The following is a 25,441-nucleotide window of genomic DNA, read 5'->3' as shown; positions in this document are numbered from 1 at the left end:
CAGATGAGATTGATAGATATCAGAGTTCCAGAGAGGTGAAACATTACTATAGTATTTTTCATAGCTTTTATATACACATTAACAATACATGCTCTCAACCTAATTCAGTATATTACTGGTTGTACATTTTTACATTTCCTTTTTTTTTTGCAATCTTCAAAGTGATTTTTAAAAAATCTTATATATATATATATATATATATATATATATATATATATATATTAGTGAAAATTTTTAAACTGTGTTTTACAAATATCAAAAACTGTAATAAGAATAGTCTTATAGTCTTATAGTTCCTCTCTACCAGCAATTACCCTTGTGATCAGCATCTGACCTCCTAAAACTAATTCCTAACCCTAATAACCTACTCTTAGTTACTTAGTCACAAGAAACAGGTAACTAAGAGGTAGAATTTTTTCAAGTGATACCCCAACAGATTAAATAACATGTAAAGTGTCTTGCAAACCTTAAAAGGCTATATAAATCAAGGATCAAATATAAAGAACAGATCACACCTAAATGCACTTCATCAAGTAAGGGGAGGAGGGAAGGGGAAAGAAAGAGAGAGAGTTACTGTTGCTGATGGAACTAGAGCTAAATTACTTAACATCAGAATGCCTCCAGGTAACTCTTTAGGAATAAAGTTCATACAATTTGCTCAGTGGCAGGCAATTTCAAAAGGGGAATTTCCCACACCACTGAAATTACAAGTCTGAACAAAAGAAAAAACAAAAGCCTCAGACAGACATCAGAATTGTCAACTATAATAAACTGTGGGAGAAAAAAAAAGAATCTAGAGCTATAAAACAAAATTCTCTCCTAAACTAGGTACTTAGGAAACTTTCAAAACACAACAACCAGCCAGCATTACAAAATGAGAAATGTTCTTCCCAGGCACTATGTGCAGAAAAGGCTATGTCTCAATATTTAAATACCAATTCATAACTTATATTGTTAGTTTATGGAAAAAATAAGAAATTGTTTTAAGGATCACATCACTGTAACATTTTAAAATTACATTTCTCTCACTATTCAGAGATGATAATAAAATCTAAATATTCTTTCCTGAGGAAAAAAAATTTCCATTTAAACACAAAATCATCAGAGACAGGCAAAAAATACTGCAAAGCAATTACCGTGTAACCAAGACATTAGAACAATTGGTGCCTCTTTCAAATTGTTTTAACTTAGAAGCAGGAAGGAAGTACATTAACAAAGCAAGCTACCTTTAGATGAATATAACAATCTTTCAGTTCTGATTGTGTGACAAGGGGCCCCTCCACGGGGCCAAACTGGGTACGTTTGGGAATTCGCCTTTTGGAAAACACTCCTCCTAGGAACCGGTCTATGTAGAGTACCAAAGGCAGACTGGCTCTTGCTCGGGTGAGGACTGGCCGATTGGGGATGGGATGTAAGGGCCCATGCTTTGGGCATACTGAAGAATGTGCATTATTGCACTCTTCACACCCTGAAAAAGACAGAAGAACTTGAGGAACAGGTAAAAATTCTTGAGCACATACAATAGAAACATCATTAGACAAAAGAATTCACTAGCCCCCTGAGATACAAAATTCTGGTCTGAAGACTTCTCAAATTCAGTTGGAGGTACCAAGATACTTGAGTTAACCAGCTTGTCCAACTTCACTTTTTTAGTCCTTTCAGCAGATTAGACAACTTTTATGGAAAAAAAAAAAACAATAAAAATTGCAGTTTTTCTTTAAAATCAGGCTGAATTTGTTTATGTCTGCATAAAATAAAAGTCAAACAACATCTGAATTTTATTTTGCTGTCAAGACTCTGGACTTCACAGCAATTATGGTAAACGGTCATTAAAAACACAAATCAATTAAAACTTTAACTGGAAAACAAAAAGATGGATTTATTTAAATCATACAATATGATGAGATTATGTATTCAATTATTTATTAAATTCAAGGGAAACTGAAGGAGAGGCACCATTGTCTGTGACATGAACAACTCAAACACAAAAGGCACTGAACAATTTTAAAATTTAGTGAACACCAAATAATGATAATAAGCAACATACTGTAGAATACTGTATTGAACTGTGCTTACTACATGATGACAGTGATACATAATGAACTGAACTCAGAAGAATGGAAAAACCAATGAAATGAAGGTTCTTGAAATGAGATAATAGAACATACCTCCCCACTCACAGCAGAGAGGTAGGTGACTACTACTACAGAATATGGATACAGTGTCAGGGAAGGTTTCCATATTAGATTCTTTTGTTTAATTGTTTGTCATAAGGGAAAGTACGATGGGGGGGTGGCAAATGACTTTGATTAAAAACAAATGGCATCATTAAAACAATATTTTAAAGATGATATAGTAAGTTAGTAGTGTCATTAGTATATGTGCTTTGAATTATTTTTCCAATAATGAAAGTTTTGCACTGATAGATTCAAATTCTTTCTCTGGCTCTTCCTTCATGATCAATGCCATATTCTCTCTCTGGCTCTGCCCTCATGACCAATGCTATATATGTTTAAGCTAACTGGCCAGAGTAAGATACAGTTTTTGGCCATAAAACAGAGTAAAAAACTATTTAATAGAGTTTATAGAGAATATCATTGGCATCTAGAGACCATCATTAGCACTATCTTCTGATCAGCAGGGCTAAGTAATTTAATATCATTATACTCACCAGTTTCTAAATAGTTGTGGATAACTTAGAAGGGATTTTCTATTTCTATTATCTCAAGTAATCAACAATTGAAACATATATAATTATTTGCCTTTTAAAAAAACACATCTTTTCTACTATCTTTGTTTTGAAAACCTTTCATCACGTAAAACAAAGCAATGAAGCTTCCCAAGGACAAATATTTGGGGACAGGGAGATGGACACTGTTTATATACAAAACAGGCAACAATATGAAAGTTCCCTGCCATACTCAATGGATAAATATGGTGCTACTTCAAAGATCTGAATGTTCCTGGCTCCAAAACAAAGAACAGAAGCATAAAATCTAATCAAATCAAAATAAACATCTGTAAACAGAAAAATATAAAGATCTTATACTTTGGAGTAGCCCTCTAAATAGCAATAAAGTAGAATAAGATAAAAGCAGCAAAGCTGGAAAAACAAACACATGGAAAAACAAAATTCCCAATGGTTCTAAAACACTAAAGTATTCTCTTGAAGGACTAGAGTTCTTTTACTTACATAAATCATGAGGGTCAAATGGTCGAGGAGGATCTGGCTCCCAATCATCCATGTCTGTATCTTCACCATCTTCCTCCTCTTCCTCTTCCTCATCCTCATCATCATCTTCTTCTTCTTTTGCCTCCAATCTACCCATGGGGTTCTGCAGAGGTGCTAAAGGATCCGACCCAACCACACCCTCCATAGGAGGTAATACCTGATTATGAACCGGCAATGAGGCCTGAAAAAAGTTCAAGGAAAAACAAGAGGCCTCATATATACAGCTGGTGATTATACATAATATACAGTTTTCATGGTATTTAATTTTCAGTCCAATTTTTTTTCAAGATCCAATAAAAACTACCTTCCTGTCCACAGGGACATAACCTCAAAACACACCTCTAATAAAATCAAGTCTCCAAATTTTTCACTGCAAAGAGAGAATAAGCATTTAGTCCTCTTTCTCTTAAAATGTAAACAATTTGGGGGGGGGGGTAAAAAAGGAAAGAGGATGATGAAGTCATGGCAATTGATTGGATAGAACAAAGTTTGGATCTGGAATTTATCACTAAGATTTCTATGTATTATTGGTTTAATGTATAGATACATTAAGAGGAACAATATTACCTAAAACAAAATATCACCTTAATTTCTAAATAGGTATTCTAAGGTTATATTGTCCCAGGCTCTTCTTTTCAGTTTTATTTCTCCTACTCTATAACAGGCATCTTCTAGTGTACTCAGACTAATCTGATCATTGATCACACAAATCTGTGCATATGTTTCTCCCAAAAGAATGTAAGCTCTCTTGAGGGCACAGGCTCTTTCATCTTTGTCTCTCTATCCCCAGAGCTTAGAACAGTGTCTGGAATGTAAAAATAAGAATAGCAGCATTTACACATTTGAAGGTTTGCCAAGCACTTTACAAAATACTGTCTCATCTGATCCTCATTACAACTCTGGGAAGTAGGTACTATTATTATCACCATTAAACAAATGAGGAAACTGAGGGAGTCGGGTTAAGTAACTTGCCCAGAATCCAAATAGCTAGTAAGCCTCTAAGGCTGGATTTCAATCAGGTCTTCTGGTCCTTTCTATTGTGTTGCTCAGCTATCTAGGAAGCACAGTTATTAAATTCTTTGAGGTGACATAAAGAGTGCATCTTGCTCATTTCCACTTAAATTACAGATTTATAATTGGAAGTGACCTTAGAGACCACAGAAACCAACTATTCAGCTGAGGAAATGGAGATCAAAAGGAGTTAATGACTTACCCAAGGTCACACAGGCAAACAACAAGGGCAAGATTCAAATCTAGGTCCTTTTGACCCCAAAACTAATGTATGTTCTTCTTCTAAACTATATATCCGAACCTTCCTTCATTTCTTTTTTCTCTTTTTGTCCAGATCTGTGACTTCACTGGTACAAGCAGCTAACTATAAGGAATTCTCTCTACCATTAGGATTACAACTGTTCTGAAACTCATAGTATTAGTCACCTGGGACCCTTAGAGATTGATTTGTTCAAGGATATACAAAGCTTTCCTTCGTATTTCCCCTCTCACTTCCCTAGAAAAGTCTCTCTTCTTCCTTCCATCTCACTAAACCTTACCTGACCATGAAGACCCTGCTCAATTTCCACCAGGGCAGCTAGGTGATGCAGCTGATAGAGGCCTGGACTAGGATTAGAATCAGGAAGACTCATCTTCCTGAGTTCAAATCTGGCACTTACTAGCTATGTGACCCTAGGTAAGTCACTTTACTCTATTTGTCTCAGTTTCCTCACCAATACAATGAACTGGAGGTGGACAAGACTGAAATAAGTGAATAACAAACAACCATGATGTCTATCTAATCCATAAAGATTCTGCTAACTAGAATAAGAGAACCCTGGAGTTCTGAAGAATTATGGTCAGATATCTCAGGTCTAGGAGCAGTCTTTGTCTACAGCTATTTGAAAGGGAGGTATTGCTTTTCAAAGCAGTTCAGATCCTTTTTCTTTCTAAACTATTCAAAACCATATAGTCTGGCACTTAAATTATACATTGTCTTCTATGGCTCACTGCTGTTTCATGGGTTTTAAGCTTTTCTCCCAAACTCTATTATAGTATTTCATATCTAAATCTCAGAACTTCAGAAACTTTATAAAAAGAAAGAATAGTAATGAATAACTTCCCTGTGCACTCATAAGAACTGATTCAGAGAAGTCAGCTCCTCTTCAGCACCACTAAAAATGATAAAAGCTGAAAACATTTGGTCTCCAAACAGCCAGCCAAAGCAGTTTCATTAGATTCTGTCCCTCAATTTTACCCTACTGTAATTTAACTCCATGGGACCACTAGGTGGCACAGGAGACAAAGCACAAAGCCTGGGGTCGGGAAGACTCATTTTTCTGAGTTCAAATCTGGATTCAGACACTAGCTGTGTGACCCTTGACAAGTTCATTAACCCTGTTTGCCTCAATTTCTTCACAGTAAAATGATCTGGAGAAGGAAATGGCAAACCACTCCAGTATCTTTGCCAAGAAAATCCCAAATGGAGTCACAAAGAGTCAAACAATACTAAAACAACTGAACAACAAATTTAACCCTGTAGTGGAAGTATATCATCATCCTCTTCTCCATCTGGGCTCTAGGAGGAGGCAGTGATGATCTATCCCCAACACCACTAAAAAAAAAAATATAAGCTTCTGAAGGGCAGGCCTCTTTTTATGTCTCCAACACTTTTCAGCATGGCTAGTACATGGTAGGAACTGAATAATGGAAAAAAAAAAAACCAGAGAGGGTTTATGGCAATGGGAATGACTTTACCTCCTTCCCTCCACAAAAGACAATGTACTTGGAGCCAAGAAAGCCTGGGACCCAATCCACCTCTGACCCTAGCTCTCTGTGGACCCCAGGGCCAAGTCCATGGACCTTTCTCTGTCTCAGTTTCCTCATATTAAAACAGTAACAGTAAGTATACCCAACATACATGCCTCTCAGGAGCACCGTGAGGATGAAATGAGATAATGTCTGGAAAGAGCTTTAAGCCAGACATAATTGTCATTTATTAGGATTATTCTCATTAGAACTTGAGTGTCTTTAGCCACAGCTTCCCCATGCTGAGTCTCTTGCTCAGGACTCAGCTAACCCACTCAGAATTCGGAACCACTTAAACTGCTCAAATTAATCACTAAGGACAGCATATATACCTTTATAACTCATTAATTCTTCATCTTATTGCAAAGCCCACCTGGGGAAGGTTATATAAAGCAATTATGTGCTAATTTTACATGTTATTATTTTGAAACTGCTACAGCCAATTTCCCAGAAGATGTCACTAAAAAGACAATGTGTTTGGACCCGGCTGCTGCTGGTCACTGTGGAAAAAACTGATGCTAAAATAGGTGCTAACAATGCAGTTATTGTCAATTATGTCAGAACTTTCTATAAAGACTATGGATAAGGAAAAGCATCTTGAAAAACCGCTGCTAAAGCAGGGCTAGAGCAAGATGACAGGAGAAAGCAAAGCTATTGATTAGGAAACAACAAAAAAAAGGGTAAACAGATATATTTCATATCTACGAAGGGGAGATTGCTAAATTGATAACCTAAAAATTATAAAAATTCCCTAAAGATTAGAACAGTAAGTCTATAAATTACATTTATGTTGACAGTACCTGTTCAGTCTGTTGAAGGACAATTGTGACAATGGAGGTTAGTACCTGTATAAATATGCTAAAAAACAGAAATAGCTTTTCTCTGCCTTTTATCATGTACACATGGCCAAAATAATTGCTGTTGCTACAACTTATAGCATATTGGATTTGTTTCTTTCTTTTTAATGCCTATTTTCTAGAATTGGCTTTTGAAACTACATAAAGTGTGTGAAAACAGTTTCTCTGAAAGGTGTAATGTGAAACTTTATTGGATGATAGCAAATGTAAACAGAACACTTCATGAGTCCTACAGAGGCCAATTATCAAGGCAACACATTCTCTTTTCAGTGTATATAGGGAGTTGGACTTGCCCATCTCAAAGAACAAAGGAGAGATTGTGCTCCTACATCTGTCTGGAGGATACAGATACCTTCCCTAAGGATTAGGAAATGTATCTAATGACACCAGGCTTCAAAACAATTTTCCTATCACTAAGGCAGAAAAAAAAAACAACAGAGATCAAAAACTCACTTAAAAGAGTAAATCCCTTACCTTGGTTTTGTTAAACTATGTCTCCAACTTTTTCCTCTCTCTAGTTTATCCAGTTCATTCAAGAAAAATCACATTCATTACATACTCTCCTTTCAAAAAATAGCAGAACACTCAGATTTCCTTACTGATAAAGGATGTGGCAATGAAGATGGTGACCCCATAGTTGGTAATATTGTCTTTCAGAAAAAAGTACAATTCAGTAGAAAGAGTATTGGAGTTGTAATCAAAAGATAATAATAATAATAAATTATTTTACTTATTTGGTCTCATGGACCTCACAACAATCCTGAGTTATTATTATTCCCCTTTTTACAGATGAGGAAGAGTCTATGATTTGTCCCAGGGTGACACAGCTAATAAATATCTGAAAAAAAGGATTTGAACTCAGGTCTTCCTAACTCAAACTCCAAAACTCTATCCACTGTAATATGTATAATTTAGCTTCTTTTGTTGTTGTTCAGTCATGTCTGATTATCTGTGAGCCTATTTGGGGTTTTCTTGGCAAAGATAAGGAAACTGAGGCAAACAGGGTTAAGTGACTTACCAAGGGTAGTCTGCTCTGCACTGGCACTGTACCACCTAGCTACCCCAAGACTCCTTATTTACTCTAGTCATACTGCCTTGGGCAAGTCCCAAATTCTGAACCTCAGTTTCCCCTTCTGTCAAATGGATATAGTAATACACTACTGGGCTAACAGGACCACTGTGAAAAAAGTAAAATATAAAGCACTATATAAATTACAAAACATTATATAGATTTGAGTCTGTATTCCTACTACACTCAGCAAATACTAGGGTACAAACTTGCTTTAGCATGAAACCCTGAGGTTCAGACAAAATAAAAACAAGTAGATTGCTATTGAAATTTGAGATACAAAGAAGAGCTCCACAAGCAGCTCAAGAATTTCTAATTGATGTTTACAGGTGTTTACAGGTACAAATTCCATTATACTAAATGCCATTACAAAGAAGGTTCTGTACAATAAAGTCATTTCCCAAGCAGAAGGAGTTCAGAAAAATCTGGAAAGACCTACATGAACTGATTGATACAAAGTGAACTAAGAGAACATTGCACATAGTAAAAGCAATAGTAGACATACAAAACATCAACTGAGAACAATTTGACTATTCTCAGCAATACAATTATCCAAGACTTCTGATGAAAAATGCCTCAAAGTGTGTGAAAACACAGGTTCTCTGAAAGGTGTAATGTGAAACTTTATTGGACAATAGCAAATGTAAACAGAATGCTTCATGAGTCCTATAGTGGCCAAGAGAAGAGAACGAATGGAGTTTTTAATCAGTCTTGGGGAAAAGGGGAGCCTTAATAATGAATTTTAGATGCAAAAATGAAGCATTTTCAGACATGTTCAATGTGAACATTTGTTCAACTCTACTTATTTTATACAAGGGAGGGCCTTTATTTTGTACTGGGCTAAATGCTCATCCCTCCCAAAAAAAATCATAAATGAAATACTTTAAAATTTAAATAAAAGTACAAAAATGAAGTTCAGACTTTTGGAGACCTAAACAAACAAACATTGGAATTGTCATTTTAAATTTAATATACACTTTTTTAAAAAGTTGTCCTCTTTCCTGTTCTTTTCATATAGAATTATTCATGTTTGTTAAGTTCATAATAAAAAAGAATATGGAATTTTTTCATTTTAAAATACAGAAACCTTACCAGGTTACTATAGTCGAAACAAATGCTTAACTCAGGTCCCAATTCATAAAACACTGTTTTTTTGAGAAAGAGTCTCACTGTGTACTATTTGCATTACAATAAGAACTCCCTTTGGATTTGAAGAGTTCAGACATTAAGTGCCAATTATCTTGAATTTTCTACCTCCCAACCCCAAACAGCCAACCACAACAAAGAGAGAAACAACTAAATTCCAACTCCCCAGCAAAGCAAAACACATATCACTAAGAGTTCCGGGAACTTTGAAGAAAAGAAATGAAAGACATCTATTTCTTTCCTTAATTAGATTCATAATACATCTTTTCATATACTAATTTATCACAGAGAATTCAGACTTTAAATCTTCTAATCTCCCTAACCTCCAGAATCTACTTTAAACAAACTTTCAATAAAACAAAACAATTTGGATGTCCAAAGTAATTCAATTCTTTTAAGGGAATCAAAACTAATGATGTCTAAAGTTGCTTCCAGTTTGAACTCAATAATCGTACATAGCTCTAAAATCTATCTTATAGTTTTAGGATGTGAAACTAAAGAAGATTAAAAATTATTATTCTCTGAGATAAATTCATTTTAATCAGATTTAGGGGAATCTAACTGGTAAAGAAGACTTACTGAATTATTTTAATGCTTTCAATCTACATGAAATATACCAGAAAAAAAAAAATCAACCTAGCACAAACCCTCACAGATATTTAGAGTTAGTATTACTTGAAAATATTTCAAAAATGATTGCTTAAAAAAAAAAAGAATTGGATTCATCCAGTACTAAGTCATTCTTTAAATGAGTAGACCAATGAGTATGTAATTTTCCCTTTATTTTCTATATCATCTATATTGTTATACAATATACTTTATTTTTATTTATTTATTTTTTTTAGGTTTTTGCAAGGCAATGGGGTTAAGTGGCTTGCCCAAGGCCACACGGCTAGGTAATTATCAAGTGTCTGAGACTGGATTTGAACCCAGGTACTCCTGACTCCAGGGCCAGTGCTTTATCCACTGTGCCACCTAGCCGCCCCTATACAATACACTTTAGAGAAGAATAGTGTTCCTCAGAAGCTTTAGTACTATAAAATGCTAAGAAAGATAGGTATTCAAACTAGTTCTATCAGTCTGGTTCCTCTGTAAAACTACTTGGAATAAAATAACCTTAACCATCCCCTGTCCCAAGTTTTTATTTCTCACCAAAGATATGGCCATCCTTTCAGTGACCACATTTTCAAATTCAGCTTTTTATTTACTCTTCACTCTTCTTCACCATGCACATATACTCAATTAGTTTCCCAATTCTACCTGCACAATAATTCTCCTTATGCATCCCCTTCTCTACATTTGTAAAGTTACCACCCCAAATGAGACCTTTATTACTTCTTTTTTTTTTTAGGTTTTTTTTGAAAGGCAAATGGGGTTAAGTGGCTTGCCCAAGGTAATTATTAAGTGTCTGAGACCGGATTTGAATCCAGGTACTCCTGAGTCCAGGGCCGGTGCTTTATCCACTGTGCCACCTAGCCACCCCCTTTTAATACTTCTTGCCTAGACTATTCTAATAGCTTTCCAATTGGCCTTCCTAACTCAAGTTAATCCCTTTCTTCAATCTATAGTCAACCTTGCCAACAAGTTGACATTAATAAAACACAAGTCTGATGATGTTACTCCTCAGCTGAAACAGTTCCATGGGCTCCACTTGGCCTCTAGAATCAAATAAAAGTCCCCTACATTTGGAATTTTAAGCTGTTCCCAAACCTAACACCAGTCTACCATACTTGGCTAGCTACAAATGAGTCCCCTTCAAGCATTCAACATTCCAGATGAATATCCTATTCAGAGCTTCCAAGTGAATACCCTTTGGCCAGCCTCCATGGGTCCTTTGCTGAGGCTGTCTGTTCTTCATTCCTGGAATACCCTCTCTCCTCATTTTTCATCAGAATCCCTGACTTCCTTCAGTTCAGGTCCGAATATTCTGGAAAGCCTTTCTTGGTCTAATCAAGCTGTGAGTGCATTCCGTGGCTACTTGTCTGGAACCTACCCTTCTCATTAAAAATATGAGTACCTGAATGAAAAGAATTACTTTTTTTTGTCTCCCCAACACCTGACAAGAATTTATTTGCACACATTGAAATCAGACCAAATCATCATTTCACATTATGTTTTTTTTTGTCCTTAATCCACTATAAAGACCATAACTTCAAGAAAGTGATGCCATGACAAACACATGAATTGGATTTGAGTGAGGGGGTACTGTGCTAAATCACTAGCCTCACTTTCTCCTCCAGAGCCATCTGGATGCAGTGGCCAGATATGGATCAGGATAACTGGAGATGGCCCTGAATTCTAGGCAATCATGGTTAACCAACTTGCCCAAGGTCCCACAGCTAGTTAGACTCAAATGTCTGAGGTAGGATTCAAACTCCTGTCCTTCAGACTCCAAGGCTGATGCTCTGTCCACTGTGCCATCTAGCTGCCCTAATTGCACATAGTCAGTGTTCAGCAAATGTTTGAATGGAATTTTTTAATGGTTATTAAAATTTAACTAAAGTTTAGGGACATCTAGGTGGTGCAGTGGATAGAGCACGGGCCTTGGAGTCAGGAGTACCTGAGTTCAAATCCAGCCTCAGACACTTAATAATTACCTAGCCGTGTGGCCTTAGGCAAGCCACTTAACCCCACTGCCTTTAAAAATCTAAAAAAAAAAAAATTTAACTAAAGTTTTTCAAATAAATGTTCACCAAAATATTTTTTAAAATGTCTCTCTTTTCTTTGTCAGTCAGTCAATAAACACTAATAAAACACCTACAATATGCAGGCACTGGAAGAACACAAAGAAAGGCAAAAGATAATCCTTAACTTCAAGGAGCTCATAGTCCAATGAAAACAACCACAAATAAGATATGTTCAGGGTTAAATGGAGATTAACCAAGGGCACTGGAATTAAGAGGGATTGGGAAAGGCATGAAGGGAGTATTTTACCTGGGACTTAAAGGAAGTCAAGAAAGCCAGGAGGTAGAGATGAGAGAGAAAAAATTCCAGGTATTAAGGATAGCCAGAGAGTCAAGAGTTAGAATGTCTTGTTTGAAGAAATACAGACTGGGAGAAGCTTGGGTGGGAGGTAGAAGGTAATAAAAGGCAGATTTAGAATTTATGTTAGGTAAACCTTAATGATTAGATCTAGCTACCAATGGAATGTTGTATAGAGAACTCTTATTCAATACTCTATAGCCTCAAGATCCTTGCTATCTTGAGATTTTATTCTAAATTATATTCTCAATTAGCATATGGATTAAGGGAACCAGCACTTGAATGCAAATATGTGATATGAAGGAGAGAAAGTTTCACTTGACCTCATCTTCTACTGAAGATCCTGTCTTCAGCTATCCAGATCACCCCCTGAAAAGATTATTTTCACTAAGAGCAAGAGTTTCTGAAAAATTCTGGTCTTGCCTATAATTCCATCTTTATGAAGCAGAAAAATGTATATTATATGCAATTTAGATTTTTTTTAAAAAAGATGAAAATAAGAAGAGGAGCATCAAGAATAAGGAGAAAAGTACCCATGTAAACTTTGTAACAGCTGAAAAGAAAGCTGGTAATGGGAATACTAAACTTCAGAAAAATGAGCTTCAAAAAGTCCAAAGAAAAGAAAGGCATGATGGTTTTACATAACCTAAGACTCTAGGACAAGAGGGATGGAAAATTAGAAAAAATTTTTTTTCTGATAATCCGCTTATAAAATGATTAAGAAAACTTTAGAAGATTCAATGATAGTTGTTACAAAGAACACAAGGCTTTAGGGTGGCTAGGTGGTACAGTGGATAAAGCACCGGCCCTGGAGTCAGGAGTACCTGGGTTCAAATCCAGTCTCAGACACTTAATAATTGCCTGGTTGTGTGGCTTTGGGCAAGCCACTTAACCCCATTTGCCTTGCAAAAAACTTAAAGAAAAAAAAATTTAAAAAAAAAGAACACAAGGCTTTAACAGTATTTTTCATCTTTCTTTAAAGTCTAAGAAAAACAGTTTCCTTATCCATAGAACATACTGAAACCTGGGTCCAAAGTCAAGTATTTCACTGTTAAAACTACAGAGTATGCTAATATTTAGCTATTAAAGCCAATAGGGTAATACTAAATAGTGTAAAGTGGGTCACCTTTGGAGTCAAGAAGACTAAGTTTCAAATTGTACCTTTAATATATACCAATTATCTAATTATAGGCAAATCACTTTAACTTCTCAATGCTTCTGATATTCTCTAAAAACACAGGTATAGAGTCACTTGCTCTGGATCATGGAGGGAATCTCCAACCTGAAATTCCATCAGTGAAATCACAAGTCTAGACCAAAATAAAAAATAAAACAACAAAAGAGTCAGGAAAAAGCACATAGTATATATTTTCCTTTCTAAAATTTCAAATTGATATTTTGATACCAGAAGGAAAGATAATCATGATTACCAGGAACACTTAAGCAAAACAAAGTGTAGTTCAGTAGTAAAACAAAACCTGTGTGTTATGTTGGTGAACATGTATTCCAATAGCTACTCCAACCATCCAAATGGTCATAGTTTCATTAGTGTGAACAGGATGAGAAAAGATCACCTGTAGAAAGTAGCACCTGAGCAGAGAATTTTGGGAAAAGAGGGATTCTAAAAGACAGAAGGATAGAGCACTGGCTCTGGAGTCGGAAGACCTGAGTTCAAATCCAGCCTCAGATATTTACTTATCCTGTGTGACACTAGGCAAGTCACTAAACTCCAAATGCCTTCCTCCAACCCCCCAAAAGAGAGAGAGAGATAATAATGGAATAAATTCCAAATAAGAAGACAATTCATGAAGCAAATGCATGGAGACAGAAAATGGCATGCTGAGTTCGGGGAACAGTAGAACAGCTAATAGCCTCATTTAGCTAGAGACTAAGAAATACAAATTCAGCAGAATTGTGGCATGAGATCTGAAAAACAGGTTAAGTATTAAATTGTTATAAAAGCAGAGTAAATAGGACTTGCAATGTGATTTTATGTTGGGAGCAAAACCCAATCTCTGCAGTTTGAAATCAGGGCCAGGAGGTTGATGAAGTTATCAATAAAAAGGAGAAATCTATAAAAGCAACAATTTAGTTTTTAGAAATGTTTAGTGTGAGCTGATGCTTCTTAGTTCTGAATTATAGAATCCTACAGTCTCAAAGGAGTTAAAATTAACAACCACCTACACAGCAATGGCAAAGTGGATGTGATCAGGCTCCAGTGCTTTGTTTACATAGCTCAACCTTTGTAATACTATGTCATCAGAGCTGTATAACCAGGAATAAATAGTCACATCCACATAGCAAGAACAACTAAATAATAGGACAGGCCACATGCTATACTAATATCTGTGCAATCTTAAGAGATCTAGAAAAAAATTCCCAGCAGGCTAGGCAGACCCCAACCCCATGGTAGAAGATTTATGAGAGAATATGTACAAGAATTATACAGGATGAATAGGCATGGATGTGTTATGATCTGCACTCTTGGAAAACATGATCATATCAGTGAGATCATAGCACCACAAAAGATTAGAGCAATCATTTTTTTGTGAGGGGGAATCTAGCAAGCAGGAGAAGATACGAAACTGGGATTGAAGGCAAAGATTAAGGATAGAAATCTTGACTTTAGAGTTATTTCTGCAAATGCAGTGCTTTAAATGAGTTTATCAAGCTACTTGACCCAAACATATAACATCCCATGAATCTGAACCTTTGAGAAGTTGTAGAGAGAAAAGGGACAAAAAAAAAGAGAGAGAGAGAGAGAGAAAAGGGACAGTATATGCTTTACCAAAAGGGAAGAAAGCAAATTCTAAAAAAATTGACTAGCAACAATTAAGTTCTAGAAGAACTTGTTAACTGATGTTTGGTGAACACTTTATAAAATAAGCAGAGAATTTTTGACCACTAGAAGTCAGTATGAGTTTGTTTAGAGCAAATCATGTTAGACTAATTTCACTTCCTTTTTTGGCAGGTTTATCAAACTGGTATATGAGCAGAATGTTGTTGACACAATATCTGAATTCAGGAAAGGAATCTGACCACTTTTTCATGTTATTCTTATGGGAGAGTTTTAGGTCAGATGATAATAAATACACTTAGATGAAGTCAGAACTAGTTAAAGAGGATTCAGAAAACATTAATGCATGGAACAGTTTCAAGTTGGAGGGAAGTCTCTACTGGCAGACCAAAGAGATCCCTATACTGTCCTGCAGAAGATAGATTTGGGGATGAATTTTAAAGGAAACCAAAGACTCTAAGAGGCAAAGGGTCAGGGTATTCCAGGCATGGGAGACAGGGAAATGAGGTATCAAGATAAGTAAAATAGAAGAAATATTTATATATGTACATATACATATATATATATATATATATACACACACACATATGTGTGTATATGTATACACACATTCCAATTTGACAAACAAGTTACTATAAAGCAAAAAAGTATAGCTAATCCAGGAGATGAAAGAATAATATCATAATTTAATAGGACAGAATTAAACAAAAGTAATTTAAAATGAGGCAGAATAGGTGGAGTGAAGGACACTTGAGTTCAAACCCTAAATGGAGACATGAAGAGTTGGGCAGGCCTGAAAATGAGTGAATAAAAAACAACAAATATTAACCAAAAAAATCAATTATGTAAGTATAGGTTGGGGATGATGCAGCTATGTAGAAGTTAATGTTAATGATAATAAAGTTAGTCATCCCTCTGAAATCTAAAATTGTCAAGAAGGACCAAAAAATTCATCTGAAACCACTCAGACAAATATGTCAAAATCAAAAGAAACTGGAATAAGCCAAAAGATATTAACAATAGAAATCAAAGATAATCCAAAGGTCAGATCTTAGTGCCCAGTATTGGTTATGGGAGCAAAAAGAGGACAAAAATGTATGTTGCTCAGTGCATTCAGGAAGTTTTTGATGCAGTGTCAAAGAGCTAGAAGTGCTCCTGATGCACAACAATCTCATTGTGCTGAAATTGCTCACAAAGTTTCCTCTAAGAATCAGAAAGCCATTGCTGAGAAAGTAGTTCAGCTACATAAATCTAAATGCTAAACTGAGAAGAAAAGAAAATGAGTGAAAAGCTTTGCACATTTTTATTTGCTTTCAATAAACCCTCGAAATACAAAAAATAATTAATAAAAACTTAGTCACATTTTACTATATATGAATCAGACTACTTCAAGTATACAATTGTGGTCCCTTCTGGATACCTTATTTAATGAGGTCATTGTTAGCTAGATGACCAGGAAGATGAGGGGACGCAAAGCTCTATCATGTAAGGAAGGACTAGTTGAAGAAAATGTGGATGTTTAACTTGGAAAAAAGAAGCCTTAATGGAAACATAAACAACAAGCATGTATTAAGTACTTGCTATGTGCTGAGCACAGTTTGTTCAAATTTTTGAAGAGTTGCTATGAATAGGTCCAAAGGGAAGCAATAAAATTAATGTGTAGAAGGTGCAGGGATGCTGATTTTTTTTGGTTCAAAATAAGGAAATGATTTCTAACAATTAGACCTATCCAATATAAGAGTGAGTTTGGTTAATGAACAGAACAAGTTCCATGTTCCTGAAGGACATTAGATGGTAACTTGCCAAAAAGATTGTTTCAATGATAGATGCATGAGATGGGAGTTCACCTAGCCAGTTTCTAATGCTGTTTGTCCTTTCTCAAAGAAGACCATGACAAGCACATGAACTGGATTTGAGTGAGGGGGTTCTGTGCTAAGTCACCAGCCTCATTTTTTCCTCTGGAGCCATCTGGATCCAGTGATAGATATGAGTGAGGATGTCTGGAGATGGCCCTGAATTCGAGGCAATTAGGGTTAGATGACTTGTCCAAGGTCACATAGCTAGTTAATGTTAAGTGCCTGAAGGTGGATTTGCACTCCAAGGCCTATGCTCCATCTACTACACCACCCAGCTGCCCCACCAGCCTCTAAATTACAGCCCCTTACAAATCCAAAGGGACATGGCTCTAGATCGATCCAAAACTAGGCAAGCTGAATGATAGCAACTAGAGTGAAACAGAACTGGAAAAATGCCAAGGTAGGAATTTCTAGATTATGCATTATATACAAATTCAAAGTGCCAGTATAAAAACTGACAATTTGGAACAATTTGAAACTTGATCAATCACTGCATCAAGAGGCATTTAAGAAGCACCTGCTATGTTCTAGGCTCTGTGTTAAGAACTAGAGATATAAAGAAAGAGTTCTTATCCTCAAAAGTTACATACTATTGGGGTGGCCAGGTGGTGCAGTGGACAGAGCACCTGAGTTCGAATCCAGCCTCAGACACTTAATAATTGCCTAGCTATGTCTGTGGGCAAATCACTTAACCCCATTGCCTTGCCAAAAAAAATAAATAAATAAAGGTACATACTATATTACACACACATAAACATATAAATACATACATATAGAGACTCCTCCAATATACACATTTACACATCCTTATATGTAAATATACATGGGTGTGTATATATACATATGTGTGTTTGTATAGAAAGTATATATATATGTATATATACATATATATATATATATATACACACACATATACTAAATAAATGCAAGGTAAGGGTTTTGTGGGTAAATTCACTAGCAGCTGGGAGAGAACTGAGAAAGGTTTCACATGGAAAGTATCTCTGTTTTTGTTTTGTGGGGGGTTTTTTAGATTTTTGCAAGGCAATGGGGTTAAGTAGTTTGCCCAAGACCACACAGCTAGATAATTATTAAGTGTCTGATTTGAACTCAGGTATTCCTGACTGCAGGGCCAGTGCTCTATCCACTGCACTGCCTAGTTGCCCCTTAGAAGGTATCTCTGAAGAAACAAGGTGTTCTGTGAGGGAGAAGTGAGGAGGAAGTGTATTCCATTTGTGGGAAAATACATGATGTTTGTCCTTTTTTTTTTTTAAGGTTTTTGCAAGGCAATGGGGTTAAGTGACTTGCCCAAGACCACACAACTAGGCAATTATTAAGTGTCTGAGGCCGGATTTGAACTCAGGTACTCCTGACTCCAGGGCTGGTGCTCTATCCACTGCGCCACCTAGCCACCCCCTTGTCCTTCATTCTTTTTTTTTTTAGGTGTTTTTTTTTTGCAAGGCAAACGGGGTTAAGTGGTTTGCCCAAGGCCACACAGCTAGGTAATTATTAAGTGTCTGAGACCGGATTTGAACCCAGGTACTCCTGACTCCAGGGCCGGTGCTTTATTTACTATGGCACCTAGCCGCCCCTTGTCCTTCATTCTTGAGGAAGACCATGACATCAGGGAGGTGATGCTATGACAAGCAGGTGAATTGCATATGAGTGAGAAGGTGCTGTGCTAAGTCATCAGCCTCACTTTCTCCTCCAGAGACATCTGAATACAGCACCCAGATATGAATCAGGATGACTGGAAATGATCCTGGATGCAAAGCAGTCAGGGTTAAGTGACTTGCCAAAATCACACAGATAGTGAGTATCAAGTATCTGAGTCTGGATTCAAACTGCACTCCTCCTGACTCCAAGGCCAGTGCTCTATTCACTGCACCATCTAGCTGTCCTATGCAAAAATCAAGAGAAAGAACCTGGAGAGGCATATAAGAAACAGAGAAGACCCATTATGTCTAGATCTTAGTCTATGTGAAGGGGAATAATGTAATATCAATCTGGAGAGATAGGCAGAGTAGCCCCATTGACTTGCAAAAACCAAAAAAAAAAAAAAAAATAGGCAGAGATCATTTGTGAAAGATTTTAAAAGCTAAACAGAGCTTTTATTAGATTCTACAGGTAACCAGAAACTATGGAAGTTTACTAAGTAAGAAAGTGAAAAGATCAGATAAGTATTTTAGAAAAAAACTCTAAAAAACTTTGACAGCCTATGTGTCGCTTGGATTAAAGAGAGTAGAGATTTGAAGAAATGAGACCATTTGGACAGCTATTATAATAATCTAGGTGAGAGGTGATGAGGATCAGAATTAAGACATTGAGTAATCATTAGAAGAAAGAGAATACATGGGAGATATGCTGTGCAGGTAGACTTGATAAGATTTGACAACTGATTGGATATGGGAATCAGAATGAACAAACTGAGGATGATTTTGAGGTTGTAAATGAATAAAGAAGGAAGCTGATGCCCTCAACAAAAAAGGGAAGTGCCTGGAAAGATTTAAATGATCTGATGAAGGGGGTGGCTAGGTGGTGCAGTGGATAAAGCACTGGCCCTGGAGTCAGGAGTACCTGGGTTCAAATCCGGTCTCAGACACTTAATAATTACCTAGCTGTGTGGCCTTGGGAAAGCCATTTAATCCCATCTACCTTGCAAAAACCTAAAAACAAAAAAAAAAATGATCTGATGAAAAATGAAGTGGTCAGAACCAGGACAACATTGTACACTATAACAGCAATACTGTATGATGATGATCAATTGTGTGAATGACTTACTGTTCTAAGCCATACCAAGTTCCAAGACAATTCTGAAAGACTTATGAGGAAAAAATACTATCCACCTCCAAAGAAAGAACTGATGTGTGAATGTAGATCAAAACATACTATTTTTCACTTCATTTTTTCTGTCTCTTTTGTGTCTTTGCATCTTCTTTCACAATTTGATTAATATGGAAATATTTTTTTACAACTGCACATGAATAACCTATCAAACTACCTGCCTTCTCAGGGGAAGAGGAAGGAGGTAGAGAATTTGGATCTCAAAATTTTATTATTTTTTTAGGTTTTTGTTTTTTTTTTTGAAAGGCAATGGGGTTAAGTGGCTTGCCCAAGGCCACACAGCTAGGTAATTATTAAGTGTCTGAGGCCAGATTTGAACTCAGGGACTCCTGACTCCAGGGCCGGTGCACTATCCACTGTGCCATCTGGTTGCCCCATCTCAAAATTTTAAAAAGTAAATGTTAAAAATAAGGCTCAAGGCGGTGGAGTGGCTCAAGGGGGTGGAGCCAAGATGGCAACAAGAGAAGAGCCTCTCTTAGGTGCTCTCTCTATATAATTTCAAAACTTATAAAATAAGGGCTTTAACTAAATTTTTGAGGTACAGAACCCACCAAGGGATCCAGTGAGGCAATTCTCCAGCCCAAGATAACCTGGAAAATAGTGGAAAGGCTGCACTCCATGGGTGGGGCAGCTTGCAAGAGTGAAGGAACTTCAGCCTCCTGGAGGCAGCCACAGGATGCCTGGAAGCCTGGGCTCACAGCAGCGGGGGCAGTTTCCTGACCTATCTGGAGAGCACTGGGCACAACTTGGAAGATGGGGGGAGGTAGCCACTGCCAGAGGAAGCATGTGAAGCCCAGCCCTCCGGGAACTCAGTGAGCAGCTTGGCTTTGGCAGCCCAGATCCCAGAAAGGGAAGCAGATGGAGCCAGTAAGCAGGAGCCCCCAGGCAACTGAGTCTTGAGTGCTCAGCCTACCAAAGGTAGGGGAGTGGAGAGAGACTTCCGAGATTTGTCCTCTGTACCTGGAACAGGACTCTGGGGTTCTGACCATATCGCAGTCTAGGCCCCCCCATAGAACAGCAGGGCCCCCCCCACCTCAGCCCCATGACAGAGGGGTACACTTGTGGTCATTGCCAGACCAAGAGAGAAGATAGAGACTCACACAAAGAAATCCTTGTGGGGGGGTGTCCCAATAATACTCAAAAGCTCAGGAAACACCCCAAAACCAGGCACAGGCTGGGGAAATGAGTAAACAGAGAAAAAAAGAGGAACACCATTGAGAAATACATTGTCTATGATACAAAGAAGGATCAAAATACTCAATCTGAAGATGAGGAAGTACAAGCTCCTGCATCTAAAGATTGCAAGAAAAACAGAAATTGGGTTTGGGCTATGACAGAGCTCAAAAAAAATTTTGAACATCAAGTGAAGGAAATAAAAGAAAAATTGGGAAAAGTAACAAGAGAAACGCAGAGAAAACATGAAAAAGAAGACAGCAGCCTAATCAAGGAGATCAAAAAAATGCTGAAGAAAATAACATGTTAAAAACCAGCTTAGGTCAAATGGATAAAACAGTTCAAAAAGTTATTGAGGAGAAGAATGTTTTTTTCAGTTGTTTTTGGGTTTGTTTTTTTTTTTAGTTTTTCAAGGCAGTGGGGTTAAGTGGCTTGCCCAAGGCCACACAGCTAGGTAATTATTAAGTGTCTGAGGCCGGATTTGAACTCAGGTACTCCTGACTCCAGAGCCGGTGCTTTATCCACTACACCACCTAGCTGCCCCAAGAAGAATGTTTTAAAAAGCAGAATTGGCCACATGAAAAAAAGAGATAAGAAAGTTCTCTGAGGAAAAAAATCCTTCAGATGTAGAATGGAAATAAAGAAAGCTGCTGACTTTACAAGAAGTCAAGGCACAATAATACAAAATCAAAAGAATGAAAAATTAGAAGAAAATGTGAAACATTTCACTGAAAAAAACAACTGATCTGAAAACAGATTTAGGAAAGATAATTTTAAAAATATTGGGATACCTGAAAGTCATGATCAGGAAAAGAGCCTTGACATCATTTTTAAAGAATTTCTACAGGAAAATTTCCCTGAAGCAGAGGGCAAAACAGAAATTGAGAGAATCTACCAATCTCACCCAGAAAGAGATCAAAAAAAAAAAAAAACAATCCCCAGGAATATTATAGTCAAGTTCCAGAACTCCCAAGTCAAAGAGAAAATATTACAAGCAGCCAGAAGGACACAATTCAAATATCATGGAGCTGCAGTCAGGATCACACAGGACTTAGCAGCAACTACATTAAAGGATCATAGGGCTTGGAATATAATATTCCAGAAGGCAAAAGCCCTCGGAATGCAACCAAGAATCAACTACCCAGCAAAACTGAAATGTCCTCTTCCAAGGAAAAAGACGGACTTTCAATGAAGCAGGGAGAATTTCAAATGTTCCTGTTAAAATGGCCAGTGCTGAACAGAAAGTTTGATCTTCAAATACAGGACTCAGGTGAAGCATAAAAAAGTGAAGGAGAAGGGTAAAGTATGAGGGACTTAATGATGATGAACTACATGTATTCCTACATAGAAAAATGATACTGATAATACTCATATGAACCTTCTCATTTAATAGAGCAGGTAGAAGAAGCTTTTATAGATGGAAGCACAGGAGAGCGCTGAATTTGAAGATATATTATAAAAAATAGGGTCAATAGCTAAAAGGGAAATGTAATGGGAGTAAGAGAAAGGAGAGGTAGAATAGGCTAAGATATTTCATATAATAAGATTTTTTTTATTCCAATGAGCTATTGCAATGATATGGAAGGTGGGAAGGTGAGGGGGAATGAGGGAACCTTTGCTCTTATCAGAGGTGGCTAGGAGTGGAAACAGCATATATACTCAATGGGGTATCTAGACATCTAGAGTAAGAAGGAGAGAAGGGGGACAGGGGGAAGGGGAAAGGATGTGAATGATGAAGGAGAGGTGGACCATGAGGAAGAGTGGTCAGATATAACACATTTTCTTTTGTACTTCTTGCAAGGAGCTGGGATTGGATGGCCTGTCTGGGACCAGAGGGCCGGGTGGTTGTTTGGCCTTAGGGGTGGTATGTGGCCTCTGGGCCTCTTGACCCCAGGGCTGGTGATCAGTCTGCTGTGCCACCCAGCTACCCTACAGCACGTTTAAGGAGGAGGACAGAGTGAAAGGAGAGAGAAAATATAGTGTATGGTAGTGGGGAAGTATGAATGGAGGGAGTTGCGATCAGCAATGGCAACAGTGGAAAAATATGGAAGTAGCTTGTTGATAGACTTATCCAAAAGAATGTGATCTACCAGCAACAGAGCTGGTGGTGCTGGAACACAGACTGAAGCATTATTATTATTATTATCATATTATTATCATCATCATCATTATTAGGGTTGTGGGGCAAGTGGGGTTGGGTGGCTTGCCCAGGGCTGCACAGCTGGGTGATTGTTGGGTGTCTGGGGCCAGATTTGAACCAGGGTGCTCCTGACTCCAGGGCTGGTGCTCTGTTTACTGCGCCACCACCTGGCTGCCCTATTATTTTTATTTTTTAATTTTAATTTTAATTTTTTTCTTCTTTCCTTTACTTTATTCCTCATGAGGGTCTATATTTTTTGGGGGGGAGGGGGTATTATGTTTACTCTTAAACAAGAATATTTTATTAATGTATAAAAAAAATTTGTACAAAAATAAAATAAATAATAAAAAATAATTAGAAAAACTAAATTTTTTTTTAAAAGGGGGAATCAGAAATAGGGTAGGTTTGGGGGAAGAGATTATGAGTTCAGTTTTGGATGTGGTGAATTTTAGATACCTACATGATATCCATTCTAAAATAATCCGATAGGCAATTGGCGATGTATGATTGAAGTGCTAGAGAGAATCTAAGATCAATTTGAGAATATTATGAATAGAGACAATAATTAAACCCATAGGAGCTGAAAAACTCATCAGGAGTGAAATGCACTATATAACTGATGTTATATTGATTGCTTTTTAAATTTGTAGAATTGATACTAGAGTGAGTGAGAATGTATGTATACAGAGATGGACACAAATTTTTTTTAAATTCTATAAATAAATTAATTTTTTAAAAGAGTAAATGCAGAAAATAAAAGAAGTTCTAGGCTAGAGCCTTAAGCATACACTCAAAGTTAGAGATTTCAAGAAAGATGTGGACTGAGAAAGATCACCAAATTTGGCTATTAAAGAGATTACTGGTAACTTTGAAAAGGATAGTTTCAAAGGAGAGACTGTTAGGGGAAAAAAAAGACTGCAAATGGGCTAAAAGTAACTAAGAGGAAGTAGAGGTAATGAATGTAGACAGTACTTTCTAGGAGTTTGGCCATGAAAGGGCAGAGATATGTGGGAAATTGTTCTAATAAACTGGTTCCTATTACAATGAAATAATCCTAAGACAAAAAAAGCATTTCTAGAAAAATCAAGGTGGGGGGAAAAAACAAACAAACCAAAGTTTGTGCTATTTCCCAGGAGTAAAGTGTCCTCCTTCTTATGTATCAAAATGTGTGGGTATTTCAGTATGACTTTCAGGAGTTAATGGAGTCAAAAAATATTTTTTCAACAGATTCATCCAAAACAAAAAGATGAAGAAATATAAATGCTGTTGAACTGAATGAAAAAGGTCTACCACTTTGGTAAGCAAACCAGAAAGTAAATGTGAAAATTTTCACATGATATACTGAGATATGGGAAAGAAAAATATCAGGAAGACAGAGAAAATCGTGAACTAACATTGGAGATAATAACAACTGGAAAACAGAAATGACAATTAAGAAAATAAAGGCATCACTTAATTCCAATTGCCTCCAAAAAAAAAAGAAATGAAAAAAAAAACCCAAAGGCAGAGATAGTTGGACTAGCCACAAGTATACAAAGAAGCTGTGTGTGCTGGAGGGGACACAGTTTCAAGAATGTTAAGGGATAGTGCCTCAATATATGGACTAGACAATTAACAATCATTCATTAAGTGCTTCCTAAATTCCAAACATCCTGCTCAATGTTAAGGAGACAGGGAAAAGAAGAAACATATTCTAATGGGGTAGATTACAAGTAAATAATCAGAGAGAGAGAGAGAGAGAATGTGTCTTGTCTGTGTACGTGTATGTGTCTGTGTCTCTGTGTGTCTATGTCTCTGTCTCTATCTCTGTCTATATACATACATATACACAACACACACACATATATATGTATATAAATACACAGATATAATACAGAATAGATGGAAGGTAATGGTGGAGAGAAAGGCATTAGCATATGGGAACGACTTATTTATTACTCCATCCCTTGTCACAAATATTAAAAAAAAAGGGAAAAATAGGTTTGAGAAAACTAATCAATCATTTATTATGTTGGATATAATATGTAATATTCTATATCTATAGACAACAAACTTTGCAAAGAGAGGAAGGATTTAGAATCTACTTCCCAAAAGCCTGATCAACTTTTTGTTATCAAAGTTTTATTTTTTTAAGGTTTTTGTTTGTTTGTTTGTTTGTTTATTTGTTTTTTACCAAGGCAATGCAGTTGAATGACTTGACTTGTCCAAGGCCACACAGCTAGGTAATTATTAAGTGTCTGAGGTCATATTTGAACTCAGGTACTCCTGACTCCAGAGCCAGTACTCTATTCATTGTAACACCTAGCCTGCCCCCAAAGATTTCATTAAGTGTCTGTAGGTTACTCAACTGGATCTTTGAAAAAAACAAGATTAAAAATATGCTCTGTGGTAAACCACCTCTTTATAGTCACATACCTGAATGAAAGAGGTAGAAAAGATCCCTCTGAGATTGTTTGCTTATTACAAAAAAAGCATTCAATTTAGTAGAGAAAAATTTCCCTTTACTAAGACAAAGGATGGGGGCAGCTAGGTGGCACAGTGGATAGAGC

General features: G+C 36.8%; 1 protein-coding gene across 6 annotated transcripts in view; it reads right to left on the bottom strand.

Annotated features, from left to right (window-relative positions):
• Positions 1 to 25,441, bottom strand: part of PRDM10 (PR/SET domain 10) — a 150,567-nt gene that overhangs the window by 75,515 nt on the left and 49,611 nt on the right. For all 6 annotated transcript variants that reach the window (XM_074216304.1, XM_074216305.1, XM_074216303.1 and 3 more), the window contains exons 5-6: positions 3,194 to 3,413; positions 1,227 to 1,468 (exon numbers count right to left, since the gene is read on the bottom strand). In XM_074216304.1, the coding sequence (XP_074072405.1) occupies positions 1,227 to 1,468; positions 3,194 to 3,413 (462 nt within the window). The remainder of the gene's footprint in view (positions 1 to 1,226; positions 1,469 to 3,193; positions 3,414 to 25,441) is intronic.

This window comes from Macrotis lagotis, chromosome 1, assembly GCF_037893015.1.
Source record: "Macrotis lagotis isolate mMagLag1 chromosome 1, bilby.v1.9.chrom.fasta, whole genome shotgun sequence".
In the NCBI taxonomy this organism is placed as follows: domain Eukaryota; kingdom Metazoa; phylum Chordata; class Mammalia; order Peramelemorphia; family Peramelidae; genus Macrotis; species Macrotis lagotis.
The sequence above is the reverse complement of the archived record's forward strand: the minus strand, read 5'-3'. Positions and strand labels throughout refer to the sequence as shown.